The sequence below is a fragment of the Engraulis encrasicolus genome, chromosome 9 (assembly GCF_034702125.1).
Source record: "Engraulis encrasicolus isolate BLACKSEA-1 chromosome 9, IST_EnEncr_1.0, whole genome shotgun sequence".
NCBI lineage: Eukaryota > Metazoa > Chordata > Actinopteri > Clupeiformes > Engraulidae > Engraulis > Engraulis encrasicolus.
In genome coordinates this window covers 4,092,283-4,111,816 of record NC_085865.1, presented here as the reverse complement: position 1 = coordinate 4,111,816, position 19,534 = coordinate 4,092,283, and the positions used below count along the sequence as shown (strand labels likewise).

Genomic DNA, 19,534 nt, shown 5'->3' with positions numbered 1-19,534 from the left:
TATATTTAAAAAACTTGAAAGCTGCATTTTTATAAAATAAAAATTGGTTTTCTTCCTATGGTGGTGATGGTTTGGAATTCAACAGCCTGATGCATTGAGGAAAGAAGCTGTCCCCGAGTCGGCTGGTGGGGACGCGTATGCACCTGTATCTCCGGGCAGATGGTTGAAGGGTGAAGTGTGTGTAGGTGGGGTGGTGCGGATCCACTATAATTCCTATGGCATACTACAGCGTAGTAGGCCCTGGCTATAGCTTTCACAGGCAGAATGACAGAGGCAGAGAGAGAGAGTTAGGCGGATTCATACTTAGTCGACGTCACACGCCCCTTCGCAAGCTGGCGCGGCGCGAGGTCGTGCACCCCATATTTTTTGTAACTTGGCGTGCGCCACCAGCGACCATGCAGGCAGACAAAGCATGAGTTGCGAAGAGAGGCTACAGCTACTGCAGGCTACTACAGAATGGACCCTGCATCATTTTGACGATAATAAAATGTCATTGAGAGTTATTTTATATTCTCCCTTAAATGTTGTTCATTGAAACAATTGTTTACTTTGTTCAGAAGCACGTTGTGTCTGCAGCCAGAACAATACTCTCACATGGTCTTGGAATGATCTGGCAATGTAGGCTACAACAAAAATCTATGTTTCATTGTGGTAAGTCATAAGTCAGACGTTCAGTAGCCCTACAGCAGCCGTGTTTGGCTTTCTATTTTTATACATCTGTAGAACTCACGCTGCGAGTTGCGAAAGATGCTGCCGTTTCTCTCATGAACAGCAGAGGGCACACTTCCGAAAATGCAAGCGAAAGCCTGTTAATGGCGCTTTTGACTATGAATGGTCTGCCACATTTTAATGGTTCTCGCGCCAAATGCGCCAAAGTGCGCACGTGAAGTATGCAGAGCCCTTTAGGCTGCGTTCCAATATGCAACCTTGCGTCCTCCACTTGTGCTTGTGGCCTCGTACCAGGAAGTAGTATGTCGTGATGACATCACTGACTACAGCATTATATTTCAATATCTCACAAAAGCTCAATTATAAAATCATTTTCTCATTTGCAAACTGGATGGTGAATGAAGAACAGTCCCCCCAAAATTGTTTTGGCTAGGCTGACTGTGAGGAAACTTAATTGTTTTCTCCATGGAGGCGGGGCTAGGAGGCAGGGCGAGGCCACAAGCACAAGTGGAGGACGGGAGTGTGCATATTGCAATGCACCCAGAGAGAGTGTGGAGTCACCCAATCGGCGGCAGCTCCTGAAAAGAAACGAGAGTGCAGCGCCACCTAGTGTCGCTGTGGAACCCTGCAATGATCACTGCAGGGCCGTGACACGCTGAAAAGTCAGTAGCTTTTCCTCAAAGTCTGAGGCCAGGCGCTGGGCCGGGCTTGTTCTTCGCCTCAGTGATAGCCCATTGCGCTTAATCATTCTTTTAACCCACCCCAGGCTCACTTTGAACTCATTTGTGGGAATGTTAAGCTCTTTGGCTATCTCCAAAGCCTTTAGTTGTATTACTGCTCGGGATATGAGCATTCCGTCTTGACGTTTTTCCGTCACATATTGACACACTCGTCTGTCAATCTCATGAAAACGGCCTCTTTGAGGTCCGCGGAAAGCTTTTCTATGCCCACTAGCATTCTGAAGACGCTCTTTTTGGGATCGCCACCGACGAACATTGCACTCTGTGACCCCATATTTTTTGGCAGCCCTGGAATTATTGGAGGATTCCGCCTCGTTCACTACAGTCATTTTAAAATAGGCATTATAACTCTGTCGTAGCATTTGATTCGATCCACGCTCATATGGTCTCTGCCTTGTGTGAATGCGTTTGTGCCGTCTTAGATTTCTTGCCTTTGAAAAACGTTTCCCGCACTGTCCACATTGGTATGGTCTCTCCCCGGTGTGAATGCGTTTGTGCCGTTGTAGACTTCCCGACTTTGAAAAATGTGTACTGCACTGTCCACACTTGTAGGGTTTCTCTTCAGTGTTAATGGACTGTTGTACTTGCAGGCTTCCCGTGGCGTTGACGCTCTTACTGTTAACAGAAGAGCCGTGTATCTTGAATGCGTGCGTCGTTGCATCTGGGATGGTCGTGGAGTTGGACATTGCAGATGGAGGTGATTCCGTTTCTGGCCGAACAAAACAAACACAGAAAATACAAAATAATTACCATTCGTCATACTGTGTGCCTTTAATAAACCCATATAGCAGACCTATTCGAATGGAGGCCCTGGGGCTAGATGCGGGGGGGACTGTGGGTCTGGGCTGCGGGCCCAACTAAGCTCTGGTACAGCACAGCACAGCTAGACTCGGATATGGCGGTGAGCAGGGCCGGATCAAGACGGCCTGGGGCCCCTAGGCTACCGGTTGCTGTGGGCCCCCCCGGAAGGGAAACTTCACCACAAATTGTGACATGTGTCACACGTGTCATAATGATGAACTAGGAATTAAAGATACCGTAACTCAACTGCACTCAATACGACATGTGAATTTTGCAATATTACACCCTGTCACAATGCTGCATTTTTTTCACTTTTGGGCCATTCAGAGGCCCCCTGGCAGGTGGGGGCTCTAGGCTACAGCCATATCTCAAGGATTCAAGGATTCAAGGATATTTATTTGTCATGTACATAGAGACACTTTCGTGTCACTTGTAATGAAATGCGTGGCCGTTGCAAAACAAGTGTGCAGAAGAAGGGTGAAGAAGAAATAAAATAAAAATAAAAGGTGTGTGTGTGTGTGTGTGTGTGTGTGTGTGTGTGTGTGTGTGTGTGTGTGTGTGTGTGTGTGTGTGTGTGTGTGTGTGTGTGTGTGTTCAATCAAAGTAATTAGGAGGAATTCAGTAAGCAAATGGCATGAGGAAAAAAGCTCTTTCTCAGTCTCTCAGTTCTAGCTCTGTGACAGCACAGTCGCCTTCCAGATCTCAGTTTTTTAAATAGTCCATATCCTGGGTGTGACTGGTCTTTGACAATGTTATCTAGCCTGTGCATTAATCCGGCCCTGATGGTGATAAATGCGCCAATATGCTCCTGGGCCTACTTGGGGCCCGTTTTCTTGTCACTAGTGTTCTCTAAATTTTAATTAATACATTTATTAATTCCTTGTTATCAGCATCATGCATCTTATACTTGATGCACTTGATGTACACAATGGGTAGAGAAGATAAAATAACGCACACGGGGAAAAAATGACAAAAAATATTTGCACACACCGCAAAAATGTATCTAATGAGAAAAAAATGGCATAACGTTTCGACCAGCAAGCAAAGACCTTGATGGTTGAAACGTTGTGCGAACTTCTTTCACATTAAATCACGACAAGGAGCTTTTTGGGGTGTGCGGATATCTCTTCTCTTTTATGCCCCATCTCTCCCTGCCCAGCCCATCGACCCAGTGAAAAATCATGGCAGTGGTACGACTTTGCGCAATGTGATCTTCTGTTCTGTAAGATTTTGGGAATGAGAAATGGACCCTGGCCAAGAGTGTGACAGTCAAAAAGAGAAAAACACGCACATCCGTCTCAAAAAGATTGGGTGCAGGACCAGCAAAAATACCTGATGAAGGGCATGCTGCCCGAAACGTTACATTAAAAAAAAGAGCAACGGGAGCTTGACGTCGCAGACTTTTCTTTCAGTTTTTCAAGAGTGTGACAGTGACATCTCTTACCTGTCTTGAGGTTTTCTCCATCTCTGTTGTCCTCGTCATTCGTTCCTTCTTCTTCTTCTTCTTCTTGTTTTGTGCAACAGTCGACTAGTCGAACTGATAACCTCCTGAGCTGGTATCGTGACACTAGATCAGGAGGAGGATGGTTCGTCTCGTCGTTCGGGACTGGAGCCATGTCCTCCTCTTCCTAAAGCCCATGAAGAGACCAAAGTATGAATCTCACAGTTGTAAACATGGCAATTGTTGGATGACCCAGAACTGATATTGTTGCTGTTATCTCACTAAAGTTGAATTAGGAGATCACCCCGCCCCCATGCCATGTGGTGGCTGAAACCCCTGGGTCGGGTGTCACTGACCCTACAAGACAAAGGACCTTGGCCACCTCTCTTTACAGTATAAAATATGATGATGAGCCCCTCTTTTGAGTTCGTTCTCCCATGCACAAGACATGTGTGTCTCTCTGTTTCTCTCCCTCTCTCTCTTTGTCCTAAACATTCTGAGGTTGGCTGGCTAAAATGTCTTTGATTTCACTGTATCCTATGTAACCTACAGTAGCCTTGAGTTAAATGTAATGTTACCTTGCAGGTGATAATTAAATTGTCATATATAACATTCATTCATTTGCATCTTCTCATCTGTATCATGCCATTTGCCTTTCCTGTGTCTTAAGTTAACACTGCTTCTGTTTTGCTTCTGATTTTAAGGCAATGCTACTTGTATTTAAATCATTAAATGGAATGGGACCCACATATCTACTGGATATGTTTCAGCTGTATGCACCGGCCAGGTCACTAAGGTCAACGGAGAAGAATTTGCTGGTGATTCCAAAAGTCAAAACAAAATGTGGAGAGGCAGCCTTTAGCTTCTATGCTTCAAAGCTTTGGAACCAGCTTCCAGATGACGTAAAAAATGCACCCACTATTGATAGCTTTAAATCTAGACTCAAGACAAAGCTGTTCTCAGATGCTTTCTTAAATTATTGAATGAAAAGACGGTAAAATAAGAGAAGTAAATAAGTAAAATAAGAATTGTTTTTCAAGGTTTTATGTTTTATTTTATTATTATTTTTACCTTATGTTTTATCTTAATGTTTTAAATGTTTTTTTGACTCTAATTAATTTCCCTGTTTTCCTTTCATTTACATTTGTTAACTTTGTGAAGCACATTGAGTTGCACCTGTGTATGAAATGCGCTATATAAATAAACTTGCCTTGCCTTGCCTTGCCTTGTTTCAAATGCCCACTTCTGGCCGTCGTTGGTTAGGAAGAAAGTGGAGGGAAAAGTTATATACTTTTACACAGTCATTTACAAAACGGCACATTTAGCACATCTGCCATCTGTAGGTTTTCTTGTTGACATATGTAAAGCTTCGGTTCTAGGATTCTGGAATTTGTACATAAGAACACTCAAAGTTGACAACCGCTAAGTCTTGTTTGGTTAAACCAAGGGGTGTGGAACAGTTTTCATTTGAGGGCCATTTCAATTTTTATGAAGTCCTCCAAGGGCTGTACTATGAACACAAGCCAGGATTTCCCCCTGCACTTGTTTCAGCCAATATTGAAGATGGTCACCTTTCCATGAGACCGCACCTTCACTAGGTTACCTGAAAATGTGAAGTAATTGTTTGTATTTCAAATGTAACTTCTTAGATTTCTTTACAAAACATTTCATTTGATATTTATTTCAAAATATTTGATGTGAAACTGCATAACATTAAAATGATATGGGTGGCCGGATAAGAGGGCCCTCAAGACAGGCAAGCGAGAGCTGAAATTTTGTCAAGTAAATGGAAGTAAATGGGAACATTAGCATCAAGCCAAAAGTGACCACAGGACAGGAGTAAATAGCTGTTCTGCACTTCGGTGAATTTTACATTCATTTATCTGCCTACGCAACTGCATCCTCGTTTCTGATTGGCTGATGGGGTTGCAACTAATTCCCTATAACCTGTCAGGCGTCAAACGTGCGCCTAAGTTAGGTTACTAATTCTAAACTGCAGGTTGCTATGGCCAAAAGCCAGTCGTTAGTTCTATCGCATTTGTTTATCAAGTCGAGAGCATTGACAGTAAATAGAATAGAATATTTACTCTCAATGGTCGAGAGTCAGTCGTTAATTCTATCGCATTTGGTTGTCAAGCCAGCCAGTCGTCAGTTCTATCGCATTTGGTTGTCAAGTCTGTCGCCCTAAAAGTTCTAGGCCTACTACATGCATCTGATAGAGGCGCGCCTGATTACGTGCGCACTAAATATTCTGCTGTTGGCATAATTCATTGGTTACAAATTTACAGATAGGCCTAGCAATAGATGACAAAAATACCCTGTACCGAAATTCTAAGCACCTGCCTCGCCATCAATTGTATCGAAACGAGTCACCTCGTCATCTGCTCCACTCCCATGGTTTTTAAAATGTAGGCTATTTCCTGCTGCCTTCCCTTTGGTAGGCTATTGATCTGAAAACATCCTTTTTTAAAAATTAGGCTACTCTCCTCTTGTGGGGAAGGAACACGTGTGAAAGGGGAAGGGAGTTATCAAAAATGACCCTAGCGTGGGGAATCTCTCTCTCTCTCTCTCTCTCTCTCTCTCTCTCTCTCTCTCTCTCTCTCTCTCTCTCTCTCTCTCTCTCTCTCTCTCTCTCTCTCTCTCTCTCTTTTACGCACGAAGTTCACAGGTAGCCTGTGATGATCAGCAGGGGGAAATAGAGGCGTGATGCAACATGTGTCGATTCAGCATGTAGAAATGCTTCGCAAGTTTTTGTTTTTAAACTTCCATCCCGCCGTGGTATTAGCCTGGGAACTCCCATACTGCCTTTAGTTCTACACAATCGTTTCGATCTGAAAGACTCACTTGTGATTAGGTCTGGTGTTAACCAGGCAACCGTGGTATATGGCCAAGGGAAAATTAAATAATCACAGCGTCGGCAGGCTACCAAACGAAGATTCTAGGCGCGTCAAGTTGGACGCCCGCACAGCAAAATTCTATCTTGATAGAACATGGTTCCTACAACTTTACAGACAATAATAGATTAGAAAGTACCCCACCATAACGGCAGATAAGCGGGATAACGGCCTTCGAGGTCGACCGGTTATAGAAATTAATGGCTTGGCGGAGGCAACTTTGTCTCCGCGCTGCGCGCGTCGCCAAACTTCGGAGCCGCCGCCTCGCCATTAATTTCGTATAACCTGTCACCTCGTCGACCGTTATCCCTTACATAATAGGTAAGTTAATACCTATAAGTTAATACCTTTATTTTGATAGGACAGTTTAAGATGGTGACAGGAAGCAAGTGGGAGAGTTGGGGGAGGATGGGGAAATGAATTTGGGCCGGAATGGAACCAGAGAGTGCGTTGCAATATGCGACCTTGCCTCCTCCACTTGCTTCTCTCCTCGTACCAGGAAGTAATAGGTCATGATGACATCACTGACAATAGCATTATATTTCAATATCTTACAAAAGCTCAATTGTAGAGTCTTTTTCTCATTTGCAACTGGGATGGTGAATGAAAAACAGTCCCTCAAAAGTTGTTGTGGCTAGGCTGCCTAACAGCTGGGAAACTTTATCGTTTTCTCCACAGAGGAGGGGCCAGGAGGCGGGACGAGGAGACAAGCGCAAGTGGAGGGGGCAAGGTCGCATATTGTAACGCACTGATTGACTTCGGGGCCGGAATGGAAGCCGGGTCCCCGGTGTAGCAGTGCAGAGCCCTCCTGTTTGAGCCCCGACAGGACAGGGCTGAATGGGCCACCTTCTAAATCAGGGGTGGGGAAACTTCTTCATTCCAGGGGGCCACTTCAAATTCCTCCAATGGGCATGAAAGTCTAGCCTGGCTCTCACGCAGACCCTTCGTGCTTCGTGCATCTTCGTTAAACTTTTTGAGCTCGCACGAGGTAACAACCATCGTGAGAACCAGGTTAATAAAAGTCCTCCAAGGGCCATACTTTGAACACAAACCAGGATTTCTAACTGCACTTTGTAAGGGATAATTGACAACACGGTGTGCGTATAACAGGAAAAATAATGCACACCTAGGTGGTGATGCGGCCACGACGCGAAGCGGAGTGGCCATTACACCTCGGTATGCATTATTTTTCCTGTTATACGCACAGCGTGAAGTCAATTATCCCGCTTATACCACGGTTGCCACACTGTCTGAAATTTATTTGAGGCATTATTTCGATGCTATAATGGCTAAAACAAAGGTTTTCTGTAGAACTAATTCCTTCCGCCACAAGAAGCTTCTTTTCATAACTTTCTGGCGAACTGCCGTTGCTAATTCTAAATTGAAGGTTGCTACGGCCAAGACACCGTTGATAGTTCTATCGCATTCGGTTGTCAAGTCAAGAGCCAGTCGTTAATTCTATCGCATTTGGTTGTCAAGTCAGTCGCCTCAATGTTCTACCCATTCGATATATGGGCGCGTCTGACTTGCCCACTAGACCATGCTACAGTTGGCATGATTCCTACACATGTACAGATCTCAATAGATTAAAAAAATACCCCGCGCGTCTTGGCGACATTCTAACTGCCTCACCTCGCCATTAACTTCATCAAAACAGGCACCTCGTCAATGTGCTCTCCTCCCATAGGAAACTCCCTTGATTTATTTTCCACTGCGTTCCCATAGTTAAGCCTATTGATCCGAAAATATCCCATACTTTTCACAAGTTACGCTACTCTCTCAACTGATAAACGCTACAACCGCAGGAAACATCTCCTCTCGTGGGGAAGAAACGCCCACGTGAAACGGGCGTCCCTTTGCGCAGGGAATCTCTCTCTCTCTACTCTCTCTCTCTCTCTCTCCTCTCTCTCTCCTCTCTCTCTCTCTCTCCCTCTCCCTCTCCCTCTCCCCCTCCCCCTTTCTCTCCCTCTCTCTCAAAGTTGACAGAATGATGGTCAGTTGGGAGAAATAAACATGTTTCAAATTTGATTAGGCCTACTAAGATTTGCTCCAGATTCACTATACATTGCTGGTGTTTCCAGACGCGCGGTGCCACATGTGTCACTTCAGCGCGTAATGCTTGCAACTTTTTTGTGTGTAATTTATGAACGTGCGTGCCTTGGCGCATTGATACACTGGAGTTATGCGGTCAGAAAAGTGACCTAATAGTGGGACTACTTCAGGTGTGCATATATAGACAGTTAATCAATACCCAATTTAGCGCGTCACAATGGGAGATTCCAGACTGCCGTGGTATAAAGGCATATAATATTGCAGGCAGCCACCTTTAAAACAGACCCCACCTTCACTGTGTCCCCTGAATATAACTTCATTGTATTGCAAAAATAATTTCTAAAATAAAATAAGATAAAATAAAAGATTCCAAGTGTAATATTTCATGTGAAGCTGAATAACATTAAAATTGTATCGGGGGCCGGATAAAACGGCCCTCGAGACAAACGTTGCCCTCCCCTGTTCTACATGAATACAGTGTAATGGGGTTCCAAATCTGCCAGGCAGGCCGGCGTATGTGTGCATATAAGGGCTATGCTGAATGAAGCACCACCGTACCTGCTTCAGTTCCACTTTAATATCTGCAGATGATAAAGTGTTCTGCTCTGTGATGGTGGGAGCATCATTATATGCGGCTACCTTGCTGCCTCAGGCCCTTGACAGTTTGCTATCAGTGGAACAATGAACTCAAGTTTATTGTGATATTTTACAGAAAAAACGTGAGGAAGTCTGTCACACAGTTGAAGCACACAAGAGTATGGGTCCTGAAATGTGACAACAACCCATACTTTAGAAGCAAATCGACTTTAAAAATCGATCAACATTGACGAAGGGCGTGAGCGAGAACTTGTCACGATGTGGGTGTTATTACAGCGCATTTACAGTCGGCCACAAATATGAACGAGACCATGAGCTCGCACCGGTTTGCTCTACTAACACACCACGTGTGAGGAGTGGGGGGACAGGCAGTGAGGAGGAGCTGAAGTGGGGACCTGCGCATACTTTTGAAGAGGTGTGAGACAAGACCCATATACACACGTGAGTGAGTTGTTGACCAACCAGTTCATGGGCACGTGACCTCGGAGGCAGTCCGCAGACGAGCGTTGAAGGGGATAAGCAACTGCAGAGGTTGCAAGATCTGACTGCAGTCGCATTCATCCCGCGATAGTTTGACACCATGTGACATGTCACCTTGTCAACGCAACATCACCGAAATTTCGAAGTTTGACAGGAAATCTAACCGTCATGCAGCATTTTCATCCAGGGTGCATTGCTGTCTAAATGCGCATGCATGCGTTGACGACTACTCGAATCGCACCTAATGTCGTCCCCCAAAAAAGAAAAGGACGGCTGGCATAAGAAGTTATGCTACCTCACGCAACGCATGTGTTGCATCGTTCGGTGTTTAGGTAAGTGTTATCCTACCTCCCAGTCCCTTGTCTTTTTCGAGTGCAAGTTTTAACGGTCTCGTTGTAGCCAACAATTAAGCCCTGGCAGATACATGCAAATAAACATGGGAATGAATGAATGAGAAAGTCATGGGAAGATGCTGGAGATGCTTCCGTTTGAATTAGTTGCTGTAGCCTGGTTGGCTATAGCCATCCACACACCTCACACAATGCATCATGCCATGGCCTAATTGCAAAACATTCCAACTTTCAAACTACTCGATAGCAAAATGCGATTTATGCTTGCTCATGTCGGTTGCCGCGTGTGCCGCATGTTGTAAAACGTTTGGCAAAAGGAATCCATTTCAAGTTGTGATTCCTCTGACATTGTGAAAATAAAAGTCAGGTTTTAGATATTTTTTGGCAAAAAGGGTCGTTTATTCTCCCAGGACAAAGGGGCTTGGTCTTGATGGAGCTTGACTGCTTTGGCTGAAAGAAGCTCAAATACATAGACATATCTATGTCTATGCTCAAATATGTCTTTAAAGGAGCCGCTGCCCTTAAAGTCAGTGACAGATTCTCTCCCTCTCTCTCTCTCTCTCTCTCTATTGTTATGTTGTCCAGGCCCATTAGAAATGCTTAGTTGTTGAAGCATTGTTTTATGTTTTCCATGTCGTGGTGATATCCATCAGTGATTTTTTTTTTTTTTTTTTTTTTTTTTAGTCAATTGAAATGATGTTTTACATGGTGTGGGCAGGTTTACAGCAATGAAAAAGAATAAAATTATACTTCAATCTTTGAAACAACTGTACATTTGTGTAACAGACCCCTTGATCTTTACCTGAATTTATCTTGGATTTATCATGAAAATGTAATTCATTTTCCAACAGGATTCACACTTTTATAGCTGGGACAAGTTTTTGACAAAGTTTCAAGAATCAGTGAAATACAATATTCCGCTTTTTATTTAGTGTGAACACTGAATAAAATGCAGCAAAATTAAGTCTCCAGTGTGCGGTGATCCTTCTTGTTTACTATGGATTACTGATGACTGCACTTCACCAGCACCTGGAACCTGGCTGTGCATAGGAGTTTCAGATCTTCGAATACCATCCTCCGTCTCCGACAATTAGATTGTCGTTTTGAATGTCAGTGTGGTGTCCTTCATCTTCATCTTGTAGTCCTCGTCAAAAGACTCGTTCTGAGCCACAGTGAAGTGATTCTTCCAGTCCCCAACTTTCCCTACAGTCGGCGAGGAACAGAATAAGGAGACACATTATCACAAATACTCAAACGCAGAAACTGCTCTCTTACAATCAATTGCTCTCATACATTTCTCTTCTCTTTTCTGTCAGTCTTAGAGTGCGTTACAATATGCGACCTTGCCTCCTCCACTTGCGCTTGTCTCCTCGTCCCGCCTCCTGGCCCCTCCTCCGTGGAGAAAACGCTAAAGTTTCCCAGCTGTCAGCCTAGCCACAACAACTTTTGAGGGACTGTTTTTCATTCACCATCCCAATTGCAAATGAGAAAAAGACTCTACAATTGAGCTTTTTCAAGATATTGAAATACTGTATAACACTGTTGTAAGTGATGTCATCAGGACATATTACTTAATGGTACGAGGAGAGAAGCAAGTGGAGGAGGCAAGGTCTCATATTGCAACGCACTCTTAGTATTGCTATTTTTGGTGAGCAGTTGCACCAAGCAACACATAGTTCCAAGTTAAGGCGCAGACAACCTTATGGGTCTCTCTTCAAATGAATATACTGTACCTTTCCGCATGAATGGAGATATTTTTAAGTCCATGGCAAGGGAGGTGGAGTAGTTGAGCATGGGGTTTGCCTTCATGGCGTGAAACTGCACTCCTCCTATGATGCACTCCCTCTCCTCCAAGGAGGTCGACAAGCCCAGGAAGGAGCACAGACGCTCCAGCTCACCACTGGTGTCCTGTGGGATACACACACGCACACACACACACACACACACACACACACACACACACACACACACACACACACACACAGACACACACACACACCTACACCAGGGCTTGAAATTAACGTTTTCACCTACCGGCCACTGTGGCTAGTGAGTTTCCTCAGTCACTAGCCATTCAGATATTCCACTAGCCACAGATTTTACAATGTTTTTTTTTTCTTTATCATGATGGTGTACGTCTGACCTCAGCAGATAAGGTGCTAAGGCAAGATGATTGTATAGCTATATACATGGAAGTATATCAAGCAAATAGAAACTGAGTTGGTGAGCTTTTGTCTTTAACTTACAATAAACTGATACAAAAGGGGCAAACAACAGAATATAGGCTATGATGATGCGTCATACCAAGGAATAAGCTGCTAGCCAAATTGGCTAGTGACACTGAAAGTATTACTAGCCACAGCAAAGTTTTACCAGCATTTGGCTGGTAGGCCGGTGCCAGTGTCAAGCCCTGACCTACACACACACACGCACACACACACACACACACACACACACACACACACACAGACACACACACACACACACACACACACACACACACACACACACACACACACACTCACACTTTGAACTAATCAACTTTGAGCATTTCCAACCATCCTGGGTAGAGGCTTATTCAAGGCAGTGACGTTGCTCAAGCAGAGACGTTCTAAATGTTTGTTTTAAACTTTGGCTCAGCCTGCTCTGCCCTCGACCGGTAGCAAACCAAGGGAGGTGGGTCTTCTATACAGATGGGCCAATCACACCGTTTGTTGCTATGCTCTTGGTCAGATCAAGTCTAGAAGATAGTTGAAAGTCATGATAATCAGGTAAATGGTAGCTGGCCTTAGTCCAGGGATGCTTTAAGCTGAGATCACGCAGGATGAGATCTGCTCACATCCCACTGTATTGACCCGTTTAGAATTCACGTCATCACTGAATACTTGAGCATTGTTGAACCAAACACACCAGAGAGATTTTACTGTTTTTCTCAATTGGTTTTGTACATTTCTCACAACAGAATAATAATTCTCAAAAGTTTTTGTTCAATTCTAACTTCCTGGTGTTACCTGTGCACATGATAAAAATCAGTTTCTCATTGTTTTCGGCATATAGCAAATGCTTTCGTCCACCATGGCATGGTTGTGTACAATTCTCAGCTTTTCCGTACATTATCAATTGCTTTTGTCATATCACTCAAAAAGCTTTGTCACTGAATGCATGAAACCATCTCACCCCCCAAAACATTTAGGCCCTAGGTCATAGTATAAGTCTTGACATGCAAAATGATTTACCAAGCTGTCATAATGTGTTAAGCACTGTATAATTTCCATTGGATTTTTGTCTATAAATGTGATCTGAATTGGTAAATTGCGTCCAAGTAAATATTGACTCTCTCTAATTAAAGGCAGTAGAAGGGAACAGGCATGCAATACAACAATAGGTACTGTGCTGCATCACATTACTCTATGCCTCATGTGCCCTTTATATTTACACTCCACGCAAAATTACAATATTTCCCTAGAATTTCACAAGACTGTAAGTGCACTTTATATAGTATCAGTGTATTGTTTCAAAGGTAACACTTTATTTTAGGGATACATCTATTAGCACTAATACATAGACTACAATGTTTTTCTCAATTGGTTTTGTACATTTCTCACAACAGAATAATGATTCTCAAAAGTCTTTGTTCAATTGTGACTTCCTGGTGTTACCTGTGCACATGATAAAATCAGTTTCTCATAGTTTTCGGCATATAGCAAATGTTTTCGTCCAACATGCCATGGTTGTGTGCAATTCTCAGTGATTTTGTACATTATAAATTGCTTTTGTCATATCACTCAAAAAGCTTTGTCACTGAATACATGAAACATACGCACCCCCCAAAACATTTAGGCCCTAGGTCATAGTTTAAGTCTTGACATGCAAAATGATTTACCAAGTTGTCATAATGTGATAAGCACTGTATAGTTTCCATTGGATTTGTATCAATTAATGTGATCTGAATTGGTAAATTGCTCACAGGTAAATATTGACTCTCTCTAATCAAAGGCAATAGAAGGGATAGAGAAAACAGGCATGCAATACAACAATAGGCACTGTACTGCATTATATTACTCTATGTCTCATGTGCCCTTTATAATTACGCTCCACGCAAAATTACAATATTTCCCTAGAATTTCACAAGACAGTAAGTGCACTTTATACAGTATCAGTGTATTGTTTCAAATTTATTTTGCTTTACAGTTCTATATTTTTTCACATGGGCCTGCAAGACAAGTAAAAAGGGGTGGTAGAGGGCGCATTTTGACACCTCAACCACAGTTTGCTATTTTTCCTATTTTGCAATGAGAAAACCTGTCAATAAATAGGTCATAGTCTAAATGTATATCTAGGACAATCTTATCTGATCAATGTAATATAAAGTCGAATTTACAACATTTCCCATCCAATCTAAACAACATTTTGCTTCAGAAAAGATCCTCAAGAGTGTACTATTCAATTGACAACATGACAAATCGATTTGACTAGCTTGTCCATACACGGACCACACTATGACACAATGACTAACCATTCTGCTGGTACTGATACGTTCATTGACACAAAAACTTGGGTTTTGAGCAAGAGACTCGGTTTTGCAGGTCATCCACGGTGTTTTGCCATTTGTTAAAGCTATTTTGAGAATGAATATTATGTTTTGCAAATTGCGAGAGAGATTCGAGAAATGTACAAAACCAATTGAGAAATACTGTAATGCCTGCATAAGTAACTTGTGAGGCATGTACTAAGCAAACGCTAAGGCCTACTAGGTCCTTACTAAGGTTAAATTGGTAATAAATCCCTTATTGTGCATGAACAAGACATTTGTGAATACATGCCTAACAAATGTTTGATTTTGCTTTGTACATGCCTTACAATTAGTGCTAATAGATGTATCCCTAAAATAAAGAGTTACCGTTTCGAATTTAGTTTGCTTTACAGTTCTATTCACATGGGCCTGCAAGACAAGTAAAAAGAGGTGGTAGAGGGCGCATTTTGACACGTCGACCAGATATAAGCCTATATCTAGTGCGAATTTACAACATTTCCCATGCAATCAAAACAACATTTCGCTTCAAAAAAGACCCTCAGAAATGTGCTAGTCAATTGACAACAGTAAAAACCAATTTCGCTATCTTGTCCACACTACAAGTACGACACAATGACTAACCATTCTGCTGGCACTGACACGTTCATTGACACAAAAACTTGGTTTTGAAAGACAAACTAAGGATTTTGAGACACCCACTGTGTTTTGCCATGTGTTAAAACTGTTTTGAGAATTAATATTATGTTTTGCAAATTGCAAGAGAGATTCGAGAAATGTACAAAACCAATTGAGAAAAACTGTAATCCACACTAATATGAGCCATTGAACGCTAATGGTCATATGGTAAAACTACAGTATACAGTCCCAGGAAAAAGTTTGTACACCCTTTGAAATTTCTTACATTTCTGTCAAAATTGATCATAAAACATGGTCTGATCTTACCGGAAATCTCAAGAGGGAACAATCAGAGTCTGCTTTAATTAATTCCACCCAAACATTTACATGTTATCATATTTTTATTGGTCATAAGGCCATAACATTCACAGGAGAGCAGGGCATAAGTAAGTGCACCCTTGCATTAAGTAGGTTTTAACCCTCAGTTAGTTGCAATATCATCAACCAGACTTGTCCTGTAGTTGCAGATCAGATTAACAAAACAATCTGTTTGTATCTTGTCTCCCTCTTCTTTAGAGAACTGCCTCTCATCAGCAAGGTTTGTGGGATGTCTGGAGTGCATAGCTTTCTTGACTTCATGCCATATAATCTCAATTGTTTTTTGTCAGGGCTTTGACTGGGCTATTTCAGAATGTGTATTTCATTATTATGAAGCCATTCTAAAGTCGATTTGCTTTTAAAATATGGGTTGTTGTCACATTTCAGGACCCATACTCTTGTGTGCTTCAACTGTGTGACAGACTTCCTCACGTTTTTTCTGTAAAATATCACAATAAACTTGAGTTCATTGTTAAACTGATAATAGCAAACTGTCAAGGGCCTGAGGCAGCAAGGTAGCCGCATATAATGATGCTCCCGCCACCATACTCAGAAGAGGAGATGTAACCAAGAATAGCTTAAAATGGGATTCATTCTGCCAATCTAAAATGAATGGGGTTTCTGTCCAAAAAAATATTGTTGCACCTTTGAGGTTTGCGAAAAAGCATTTATATGATTCATAGAATTACTGCAAAATATTCTGTAGACCAACGTTGAATTCAAAGTTGAATTGTTCAGGGGAACACACAATGTTATGTTTGGAGGAGAACTGGAGAACCACACCTTCACCAAAACATCATCTCCACCTTTGAGTATGGTGGCGGGAGCATCATTATATGCGGCTACCTTGCTGCCTCAGGCCCTTGACAGTTTGCTATTATCAGTGGAACAATGAACTCAGAAGTTTATCGAGATATTTTACAGAAAAAAAGTGAGGTAGTCTGTCACACAGTTGAAGCACACAAGAGGATGGGTGCTGAAATGTGACAACAACCCATACTTTAGAAGCAAATTGACTTTAGAATGGCTTCATAATAATGAAATACATATTCTGGAATAGCCCAGTCAAAGCCCTGACAAAAAACAATTGAGATTATATGGCATCAAGTCAAGAAAGCTATGTACTCCAGACATCCCACAAACCTTGCTGACGAGAGGCAGTTTTCTAAAGAAGAGGGAGACCAGATACATCCAAATTGTTTTGTTAATCTGATCTGCAACTACAGGAAACATCTGGTTGAGGTCATTGCGACTAACTTAGGGTTAAAACCTATTGAATGCAGGGGTGTACTTACTTATGCCTTGCTGTCCTGTGAATGTTTACATCTTCTGGCCAATGAAAATATGAAAACTTGTAAATGTTTGGGTTGAATTAGTTAAAGCAGACTCTGGTTGTTCCTTCTTGTGATTTCCGGGAAGATCAGACCATGTTTTATGACCAATTTTGACAGAAAGGTAAGAAATTTCAAAGGGTGTACAAACTTTTTCCTGGGACTGTATATACTCAGCTTGACACACAGTAGAAACTTATTTTGGTCAGTGTTCCACTTTCTGAAGAGGGTATATTTCTGTTGTGGAACACTGAAATATTGTTTTCAGAGTCAGAACCCAGATGTGTGGCAAAAAAATATATTTTATAGATTTTCCTGACATAAAAAATGGCACTATTTTGCTGTAAAATATTGGGTAACCACATGAAAGGGATCTCTTGTAGCCTACTACATATTTTGGGGATCAAAAACTAAACAAATATGTGTTCTCACTGCATCCATTCATGTTGTCTTCAACATCACATGCAATGTGTGTCCTTATAGGGGTGATGATTTCAGATTGTAAACAGATATGAAGATAGTTTGTGATGAGGAAGTGAACATAGTATGGCAGTTGATTTTAGTATTTTGAATGACATTGTGTTCCATGCGACAACCAGGGATTTTCTTCATGAAAATTGTGTCTAATCCAGATAATTGTGTGTAGTCTTTTGAAAAGAGTGTGTTTTAAAACTGAAAAATATGAGTGTAAAGAAGGAATTGTGTTTATTGTCCAGTGACATTGGTTAGGGCAGTTGGGAAGTGAGTGAGATGTTTCCAGAATTGAGTGTGAAGTACCAGAAATTGTGCGGAAACAATCAAGAAAAACTGTAAAGTCATTAAGCTATTGATCAATCTCTCATGGTAATCACTTAAATATTTTTTTTAGTGCCTATACATTTGTAGAATTAGGGTTAGGGGTGCACGGCTTGTCTTGGGCACAGGTAAGGGGGTGCTTCAAGAATAAAACTTAAGAACCACTGTCATAGAACATGTACCCGGTAGTGAAGATTTGGACAACTAACCTCTACCATGTCCTCATAGAACATGTAGAGGAGATTTGGATGAAACTAACCTCTACCAGTGGAATGCAGATGTGTGTTCATGGTATTCAAATGAATGACAATTAATAATATAAATAATGTTGGTGAGGGCTTTAAACTTATTTGCGAGACAGGAAATCATTTCCTTGGGGAAAAAGCCCAAAATCAATTGTCCCAAGCCCCCCCTGAGATGCCTCTGCACCCCCCCCCCCACCCCAGGGGGGCTTACGCCCCACTATGAGAAACACTGCATTATACTAACCTGTACTATATCCTCATAGAACATGTAGTGAAGATTAGGGTACGTCTGCTTCTGATCCCACCAGCCAGTCACATGCTCATACCAGGAGCCATAGAGCACTGTGTGTGTGCATGTGCGTGCATGCGTGCGTGTGTGTGCGTGTGCGTGCGTGTGTGGGCGGGGGCGTGTGTGTGGAAAAGAAAATACAAATTGCTTCGTTGATAATTGCCTAAATATGAAATATACACACATTTTTTTAAACAACATCCTGTATTGTTTACTATTATTTGGTGCAAAGGTTAGAGGTTATGGAACAGCTGGCAGTGAGTCAGCTGCTCTCATTGTAGTTCATCATTATCAATCAGTCGATTACCTTGCTCAGTTAATTACCAACCGCTTTACCGTAACCGAATGTCATTTAAAGGGACACTGTGCAGGAAATGGTCAAAAAAGGTACTGCAACTATGCTGGTCATTGAAACTGGGCTGCCTATTGCCAAATTTGATCTTTACAAGACAAAGGGACACTGTGTGAGATTTTTAGTTGTTTATCTCCGGAATTCATGCTGCCCATTCACTAATGTTACCTTTTACTGGAAAAATTTCACTTTTAATGCATGAAAAGGGGGATCTTCTCCATGGTCCGCCATTTTGAATTTCCAAAAATAGCTATTTTAAGCTGCAAAAATGACTCTACTTGGGCCATACTAGAATGTTTATTACTTAGTAAACTTTCATGTAAAGATCAAATTTGGCAATAGGTAATAGTTTCAATAAGCAACATAGTTGCAGTACCTCTTTTGACCATTTCCTGCACAGTGTCCCTTTAACATGAAAGTTTACTAGGTATTAAACAAATATTTTCTACTATGGTCCAAGTACAATCATTTTTTGCAGCTAAAAATGGCTATTTCTGGAAATTCAAAATGGCGGACCATGGAGAAGATCCCCCTTTTCATGTATGAAAAGTGCAATTTTCCCAGTCATAATGAATACTTTGAATTTGATGGTGGTGGTAAGTATTCATGAAAAAGGTAACATTAGTGAATGGGCAGCATGAATTCTGGAAATAAACAACTAAAAATCTCACACAGTGTCCCTTTAAGGCCAACAGTCATAAAATATTTATGACATGTATATAATGTTTATGACACATGCATAACTGTGCCATGACACTATTATGACACTGTAATGGCATGCTTATGACACTTAAGTGTTACCATTACCTTTCCCTTCCATGAATCTGTCCAGAAAACTGCTCCAGTTCTGTGGGTCTGGCGAGCGGATGCCCATGCGGTGATGGTGGTAGAAAGACACAGCACTGTCTTTGGCATTGCGAGCCACACACACTATCTGTGGAGAAAAGATACCCTAGATAAGTATTGTACAG

The 19,534-nt window shown here is 42.0% G+C and overlaps 1 protein-coding gene across 1 annotated transcript in view; it reads right to left on the bottom strand.

The window, feature by feature from the left end:
* Positions 1 to 11,034: 11,034 nt before the first annotated feature.
* The window catches only part of LOC134456075 (cytosolic sulfotransferase 1-like), a 49,493-nt gene continuing 40,993 nt past the window's right edge, over positions 11,035 to 19,534 (bottom strand). The window contains exons 12-15 of the mRNA XM_063207509.1: positions 19,371 to 19,497; positions 18,167 to 18,264; positions 11,758 to 11,932; positions 11,035 to 11,227 (exon numbers count right to left, since the gene is read on the bottom strand). Of these exons, the coding sequence (XP_063063579.1) occupies positions 11,115 to 11,227; positions 11,758 to 11,932; positions 18,167 to 18,264; positions 19,371 to 19,497 (513 nt within the window). The 3' untranslated portion in view covers positions 11,035 to 11,114. The remainder of the gene's footprint in view (positions 11,228 to 11,757; positions 11,933 to 18,166; positions 18,265 to 19,370; positions 19,498 to 19,534) is intronic.